General features: G+C 47.2%; 4 protein-coding genes across 4 annotated transcripts; 3 read left to right on the forward strand and 1 right to left on the reverse strand.

The window, feature by feature from the left end:
• Nucleotides 1–381: 381 nt before the first annotated feature.
• Nucleotides 382–2,479, forward strand: PGRI_003410 (DUF3405 domain-containing protein; the record flags this gene model as incomplete). The annotated part of the gene is made up of 5 exons (XM_040788054.1): nucleotides 382–431; nucleotides 577–788; nucleotides 837–1,449; nucleotides 1,502–2,336; nucleotides 2,390–2,479. 5 exons carry the CDS (start codon nucleotides 382–384, stop codon nucleotides 2,477–2,479), a joined length of 1,800 nt encoding a protein of 599 aa, XP_040651826.1.
• A 452-nt stretch (nucleotides 2,480–2,931) lies between these two features.
• On the forward strand, nucleotides 2,932–3,271 carry PGRI_003420 (uncharacterized protein; the record flags this gene model as incomplete). The annotated part of the gene is made up of 2 exons (XM_040788055.1): nucleotides 2,932–3,054; nucleotides 3,116–3,271. 2 exons carry the CDS (start codon nucleotides 2,932–2,934, stop codon nucleotides 3,269–3,271), a joined length of 279 nt encoding a protein of 92 aa, XP_040651827.1.
• An 855-nt stretch (nucleotides 3,272–4,126) lies between these two features.
• On the forward strand, nucleotides 4,127–5,115 carry PGRI_003430 (SDR family oxidoreductase; the record flags this gene model as incomplete). The annotated part of the gene is made up of 5 exons (XM_040788056.1): nucleotides 4,127–4,202; nucleotides 4,249–4,307; nucleotides 4,355–4,729; nucleotides 4,781–4,978; nucleotides 5,032–5,115. 5 exons carry the CDS (start codon nucleotides 4,127–4,129, stop codon nucleotides 5,113–5,115), a joined length of 792 nt encoding a protein of 263 aa, XP_040651828.1.
• A 194-nt stretch (nucleotides 5,116–5,309) lies between these two features.
• On the reverse strand, nucleotides 5,310–7,959 carry PGRI_003440 (glycoside hydrolase family 92 protein; the record flags this gene model as incomplete). Its single annotated transcript, XM_040788057.1, has 6 exons — nucleotides 5,310–5,889; nucleotides 5,948–6,631; nucleotides 6,685–7,502; nucleotides 7,557–7,666; nucleotides 7,718–7,750; nucleotides 7,806–7,959. 6 exons carry the CDS (start codon nucleotides 7,957–7,959, stop codon nucleotides 5,310–5,312), a joined length of 2,379 nt encoding a protein of 792 aa, XP_040651829.1.

Below are 7,959 nucleotides of genomic sequence, written 5' to 3' on the forward strand. Positions count from 1 at the left end.
TTCTCCATATTCTGCATATTCTGGCCTGGATTCTCTGAAATTAGGGCTCGAAAGGTCAAAGAAACAGATCCCGGGCGATCCGGGATCCCACCAAGGCAAGGCCAAAATAAATGCCGATACTTCAAAAACAATAGCCCTAGAAGAATGCCCAGGTGTATTCTGACCAAAAGACTAGGAATAATATCGTTGCCTTTTATTATCCCTTTTCCTATTCGGATCTCTCGGGTTCTCTCTCGGCAGTCTCCATGCATTAGCTCTTTATTGGCCGATGGCCGAACAATGAAGCCGAGCCAAGCCACTAGCCATGATGAATCAATATGTTGTACAAAAATTGGGAGGCACCCGGATTAAATGTTTGAATTTCGCAGTTTCTAGCTCCTAATGGGTTTCTTCGTGGCGCTGCGGTGGTTTTTCAGTTCTTCAAAACGTCGGTTTGCCGTGGCCGCCTTGTGTCTGGTCATTTTCTTCATTCCATATTCTAGAGAATCTCTAGTAGTTCCATTGCGGGTGAAACTGTCAAAGTAGAAGATCCCTCTTTTCGTCCCCCATTATTGGTTCATTTCTGATCTGTATCAGCCCTACAGAACAATCCGTCCCGTTCCCGAGCGATTATGCCCAACCTCGAATCTCATCTCAGGTTATCAACGATCCCTATCCTCAATATGATAGTGTGGAATGGAGGTCGACATCAAAGGGATCTTACCAGCCATGCATTGGACCCCAAGGACGACCACTGAGTCGCAAAGATGAAGATATGATGATGAGCGGGTATCGCTGGAATACTTCAGGTGCGAAGAGGAATATTTAAGAGCCGACGGGGAACTAATAGAGACTAGATTTCCCAACACCAATTTTTGGATCCTATGAGGCGTGGAATTTGAACAAGAGTCTCTGTGCAGATCGTTACTCCCGATACGGCGCATATGGTTACCTCCAGGGAAACGAAAGCACTCGAATCAACGATTGGGATGATAAATTTGGTACTAACGAGGCCGCCGAAATAGACTGGGAGAAGGTGGACTGGGCCAATTTGCAAAATGAATGCCTGCAGCGCAATATTGACCGATACCGCACGCAACCATCCGATGGGAAGATATTCGCTCTGTACAAGTCATTGGATGGGGATCCACAGCCTCAACCTTTGAACGAAACAAGCAAGTACCAACCCCGGACAGCGGTTATATTGCGTTCTTGGCTCGGCATGAAATACACCGAGAACGACTTGTATCACATTCGGTCTATGATCATGGAGTTAGCACTCTACTCGGGTGCGGAATATGAACTTATTCTCCTGATTGACTGCCAGGACGAGAAATTGCCCGAAGAGTCTGATCATGCTGCCTGGAAGGCATTCAAAGAGCGACATTTACCACAGGAGCTGCGCAGCCTGGCAGTCTGGTTTAACACAGATATGTTGAACGACTGGTATCCTGCGATTGATGTCCATGTGTATGTGTCCGTGGTCTTAAGAGCTAGACTAGTCCTGCTGACATTATAATAGAGCGATATTGCAGTATTTCCAGCCCACGCAGATCTTCTCACGACTACATCCTCAGTTTGATTACATCTGGCAGTTTGAGATGGACTCGCGATACACCGGCCATATGTACGAGCTTTTGCACAAGGCAACAGAGTTTGCCAAACAGCAGCCACGCAAATATCTGTGGGAGCGGAACTCCCACTTCTATATTCCTGCTGTCCACGGCACTTGGGAAGAGTTCATGGAGAAGGTAGACCAGGAAATGTCTGGTCATGACGACAGCGGTGTTTGGGGCCCTCGTCCTGCAGAAGGTATCGACATCGAAGGACAAGCCATTCTTCCCCCGGTCCCACGTCCGGGAAATGAGACAGGGACATGGGGTGTGGGCGAAGAAGCCGATATGATCACCTGGCTGCCACATTTCAACCCAGTTGGTACGGATTGGCCTTTCCGTGACCGTGTGTTCAATTTCCCTCAGGATCAGGAGACTCCACGCTGGGCAGCTGTCGTGGCCATGTCTCGCCTCTCGGCAAGACTTCTCGGCCTGTTGCATAAGGATAAGGTAGAATCGGGGGTTGGACTCGCTTCTGAGATGTCTCCTATATCCTGGGCTTTGTACTATGGTTTGAAGGCGGTTCAGGTCCCTCAGCCGGTGTATCATGATGTTAAATGGGACCCTGAGGAATTGAACCGTCGTGCTAATCCCGGTGAACCTGGTAAGGTCAATGCTGGGCTCGATAGTATTTGGAGTTGGGGCAAACATGATGATATCATATACAACACGACGTTTATGTTTAACTCTGAATTTGGGGAGAAGCTATACAGAGCTTGGTTGGGATACGACGGTGCCCAAGAGGTGAGTTCTTGCTATTGCGGTGTTTGACATATTCGGGTGCTAATTGTGTGTAGTGGGAGAAGGAACACTCTCGACTCTGTCTTCCTCCTATCTTCCTGCATCCAATCAAGAACCTCGAGCCCGTGAAGTCAAAGGGCGTTTAATTGTCCATCCGGTTGATTCAAAGCGGCGTTTTGTTTTGATCATTGTCATATAGACTAAATTTGATAGATTAATAGATATAGAGGTATTATAGAAATAATAATAAATAGAATATGTACACTATTGCACCGCGGTCCTCTGTATCAGGGGAGTGACTACTCAACAGACTATATGAATAGAAGTAAATAGCGAACCTATAGAACAAAATTGAATGGAAAGAAAGCATTGAGTGCGAACAGACTTTTCATTGCGTTCAAACTACTGGAATCGATGCCTAACGCCGAGACTTTCGTGCTGGTTATTTGCTCTAAATTTGCGACTATAAGAACTTGGATACTGTCTCAACTCACTTTCCTCCTTTCTCTTCCACTTCCAAACAAACCACCTACTACCAAGAGTTCACATCTCAGATCCGCAACCCTCTCATCATTAAACCTTCATTGTTTGAGACACAATGGCACCAAAGGAACCTACCAAAGGTGGAAAACGCTCATCCAAGCCGAAAGAGCCCAGGGAGTCTGAGCTGAAAAAGCTGCTCTTGCTTTTGTGGGACTGTCACAAGGCCTCTGGCGCTCAGGTTCGCGTTTTTTTTACTCACTTGAGCTAACATAACCATGAGTTACGCTAATATCAACAAGATTGCCGTCCCTGCCGTTGCCAAGCACTTTGGCATCAATCACAACGCCGCTCGTCTGAGAGTCTCACGTTTGAAGAAGAAGCTTAATAAAATAGAAGCTTCTACCAAAAGTGGTGGACAGGACAAGGGTGAGGACAGCGACAAGAACGGTTTTTAGGATGAGGCTCAAACCAAGGAGCCCGATGACACCAATGCTGCGGATGACGACGAGTTCATGGACGAACCCCTCCCCGATCTTGACTAAGTGAAGAGTCACGATGAAGGCAAGAGACAATCTGTGGGACTGAGCAGATTGAAGTTCTATGTCATGAAATATTCTGAGATACGCAAAGCAACCGTGAGGTTTGCTGTTTTAATTGCAGTCATTCTTATTTTTCTTTTATGAGCCCAGTAAAGATAAATAAGAGATAGAGTAGCTATTTGTAAGAGTGCAACTATTTAGATATATGGCCCAGAAGAATAAACAATATGTTATCATTTTCGTTTTATGGTATTATCTCAGGCTGTTTCGTTCCAACTCTCCGCTTCTTCTTCCTCTCAATCTCTCCGATCCCCATCTTTCACAATGGAAAATACGAAGTCCAACGAAGCCCTAGCCCTCCTCTGGGCCTACGAGCTCAACCGAGAGAACAAGCAGTTGTTCAAGGGACTCAAAAAAGCAAAACGACGTCTCGATGCCTCTCACCCAACCACATCAGCTAGCTGTGCCAAGGGTTCACACCAAAGCAATGAGAAACCAAACCAACAGCCAAAGACTCAAAGTCACACATAAAATGGAGTGAAGCAGAGTGACGATCTTCAGTAGTATGCCACTTTCGTCAGGAATTACCTTATCAAGTACTGATTGCTGCAGGAGCTGCAGGAAGTCACGATGATTGGAGAACAACATGCGGAGGGCCCCCGATGCGGGGATAGAGGGGTGGCTCATAACCAAGTTCTCCCTTCTCTCTTTTGAATCATTGTATTTAGAATATTCTGTCGAATACAAGCAACAAGCTATTAATACAGCAAAATGGTCCTCGCACAACCCCCAAACCAGCATGTCATGAAAGCCTTCGATCTCACAGGCAAGGTCGCAGTTGTGACTGGTACGATATCTCCCAATCATCACAAAAACCTCTAACGCTACCACAGGCGGCGCTCGTGGAATTGGCCTTGAAGTCTCTCGGGCATTGGCCGAAGCCGGTGCAAATGTGAGCCACATTACATACATCAAGAACCAAACTAATAAACCGCAAAGGTCGCCTTGATCTATCACTCATCCAATACAGCCGATAAAGTTGCAGCTGAGATTGCATCTACCAATAACGTACGTGCAGCAGCGTATAAGGCCAATGTAGCCGTTCAGTCTGAGATCGAGACAGCTGTGCAGCAGATCGCGAAGGATTTCGGACAACTTGATATCATAGTTGTTAACTCTGGTATTGCCTCGAATATCGCTGCTGAAGACTACACGCCTGATCAATGGAGTGAGATCATGAAGGTCAATCTTGATGGTGCTTTCTATTCTGCTCAAGCTGCCGGTCGGATATTCAAGGAACAGGGCCGTGGAAATGTTATCTTCACGGCTTCTGTCAGCGCGACTCTGGTCAATCTCCCGCAGAAGCAAGCGGCTGTATGTTCTGGTTGAAAATGGGTTCTATTCATGTTGCTAATCCTTGTATAGTACAATGCGTCGAAGGCGGGAGTTGTTCAGCTTGCTAAATGTTTGTCTGTTGAGTGGGTTGATTACTGTCGAGTCAACTGCATCTCGCCTGGATATATCGCTACGGAGATTCTGGATGGTTTCCCCGAGGAATGGCGGGACAAGTGGTTTGACTTGATTCCTGCCAAGAGAATGGCTGAATCCTATGAGTTGAAGGGGGTAAGTCTTCACAGATTCAGGTCCTCGAGAACTTGACTGACAGCCCTGTTTAGGCCTATGTGTTTTGCGCCTCGGATGCGTCTAGCTATATGACTGGTGCAAACCTCGTTATTGACGGAGGATACACTTTGCCTTAGATATGGAAAAAGATGCTGCCTGGTGATTTGATAGATCAAGGGACTACTCTATATACTAAAGTTGAAAGTGTGCAAATGAGAATGTTGCCAAATATTCAAATTAAGCCTCAGTAACAGTTATGAATGTAGTATTATAAAGACAATCTCGAACTGCACTGCCATCTCAGCGCAGTTGCTTCTCCGCCAATAAAAATTCAGTGATAATCGCTTAAACTCGGCGGGAGATCCTGGATGCGAGTCCCCCATTCACTCTCCCTAGGTCCCAGAACAAGTTCAAGCACACCACCATCAGTAAAAAAGTCGTGGGTGATCCAATTCTTTGTCCACGGCTTGCCATTCCACTTGGCACTCTGGATATAGATGGACTTGTAACTAGGATCAAAATTGATGTTGCGGATAGTAGCAACCTTTCCATTGAGGGCGTTTCGAATGCTGACTTCCTTGAAGTAAGGCGCAGTGATCAGGTAAACGTCCTGACCAGGCACGGGCCAGAGACCCATCATGCTGAGAACAACATATGAGCCCATAGCCCCACTATCATCGTTACCGGCGATACCATTGACTGTCGTGTTGAACTGGGATGGAATGTAAAGATGGCTCTGCTTTGCCGAGAGACCTGGCCGACCCGAGTAGTGAAATTGATAAACAGGTAAGAATGCCTGCTCGTCTCCCATGTAGAGCAAACCAGAGTCATGGAGATAGCTTAGTCGAGAGGTAAAGGATTCGGCACCGCCAAGCGTCTTGATAAGAGATCCCATGTCGTGGGGTGCATAGCTGTAAGTAAATCATTAGCTACGAATATAAGCAGGATATAGCACAGTTAAGCACTTACAAGGTATACATCCACGCGCTGCCTTCATAAGTCTCATGGCCATCAGGGTTGAGGTAACATGAAGTGAAGTTCAAAAGAGGACTACAGAAGATCGGGTCCTGATAGCCCCATGTGCCGTTCGTGTATCGAGGCTGTAGGAATCCAGTGAAGTTGGTGTCGACCCCATTGATGCTTGACTTCTGATCAGGGTTGAACAAGTGGGCCCAGTTTCCGGACCGTTTCGCGTATTTCTCATAGTCAGCCTGGTGGCCCATGCCATGTGCCATCTCCGCAATGCAAAAGTCGTTGTAGGCATATTCCACCGTCCGCGATACACTCCGAGTGTGTAGACCTTGTCCATCGGGGTCGTAGTCATCAAAAGGAATATAGCCAAGACTCTTCCAACTCCGCAAGCCGCCGCGGCCTTCCACATCCCAGTTCTTGGGCTCTACCTCTGCATCCTTGACAACAGCTTCATATGCAGTGGCCCAGTCGATTCCCGGGACCTTTTTCAGATACGCATCTGCCATAACCACATCTGCGTTCGAACCGCCCTGCGTCCATCCCTTGCAAAGCGACATGCGACAGTCAGGCAGGTATCCTTCGTGTCTATAAGTATCAATCAAGCTGCGGATCATGAGGGATTGTGAGAACGGATCAACCAGTGTTAACATTGGATGAATGCTGCGGAAAGAGTCCCATATACTGAGAGTCTTATTAGTGTGCTATTCATATGTTTCAGAGCGGAGTCAGCTCACCAATAGTAGCTGTCATAATATGGCTCGTCACTTTTCCAGAGAGGGTTTTCACCAGTATAGTCTTGAGGGCTGATGAATGTTCGGTACGCTCCACTCCAAAAGACTGTTTGTAGATCTGATGAAACTCCATCTGCATCCACAGAGATGGTATCCAACTTCTTTCGCCAAGCAGATTCAGCAGCAGAAACGGTGCCCTCGAAGTCAAAGTCGGGTTGTTCGCGCTCCGCGTTCGAGCAAGCCTGCTGAACATTTATGAAGCTGACACCTACGCGGGCAAGGATACTGTTGTCTTTGGGGGCGTGGAATCTGGCAAATGTGCCAGCGGAGAGAGTGGATGACGCGTTAGACTCGAGTGTCAGCGTCCGCTTGCTGGTGTTTGGTTGGTTTCTCTCCCAGACGCCTGTGTCACGAAGCTCTGCTCCTTTGAAATCAACGCACACATATGACTTGTAACTGCCAGTACCGAAGCTCGGCCTGAAAGTACCGCTTCCAGTGAGACGTCCAGTTGATCGGTCCACGTCGGCACTACCACTTGTTCGGCTTTGAGGTAAATCCATTAAATCCAGGAGGACCACTGGACTAAGCGATTGGATGGAAACTTCATTGAACGTAAAACGATATAAAGCAGATCGATTTGTGGCTGTCATTTCCGCGTGAACACCATTTGCTAGTGAAATGCCGAAATATCCTGGGCGAGCTCTAGGTGACTCTCTGTCCCAGGCAGATGCTCTGTCCGATTGTTGCCATTTGCATTGGTTAATATCGTCATGCGGACAATTTCCTTGAATAAATATAGGGAAATTTCCCATTGACGGGGCCTTTGAAGCGAGTTAGATAGAGGGCATGTTGTCCAATAGCCTACGAGAACTTACACCACCAGTCCCAGAATCATGCATGTGTGAAAATCCGGTTACAACCTTCGTATCATAAGCAAAGCCAGCCTGATTCTCGCCTGTTGTGTCTGCCACGGCTTTGGCCATACCTGCATTTGTTAGAGTTGCTGGATGGAAGCACATAGTATGCTATGACATACCAAATGGCAAAGTCGCGCCGGGAAATACATGGCCTAAAAGAGCTGTCAGCCTTCGCTAACAGGGAGACTCATCATATATAAGACAAACCTCCATTCGCAGTACCAATCAAAGGATCGACATATTTCAAGGCATCAAAATCATTAGCTAAAGAATCCTGTGTGGCTATCACTTTGGAAGCATAGAGGGCTGTTACGATGCCGCCGAGGAGCCCCATGCGGAGGGAGGGATGTTGTGATGGCAT

Source organism: Penicillium griseofulvum, assembly GCF_001561935.1.
Source record: "Penicillium griseofulvum strain PG3 chromosome Unknown contig_79, whole genome shotgun sequence".
Lineage (NCBI taxonomy): Eukaryota > Fungi > Ascomycota > Eurotiomycetes > Eurotiales > Aspergillaceae > Penicillium > Penicillium griseofulvum.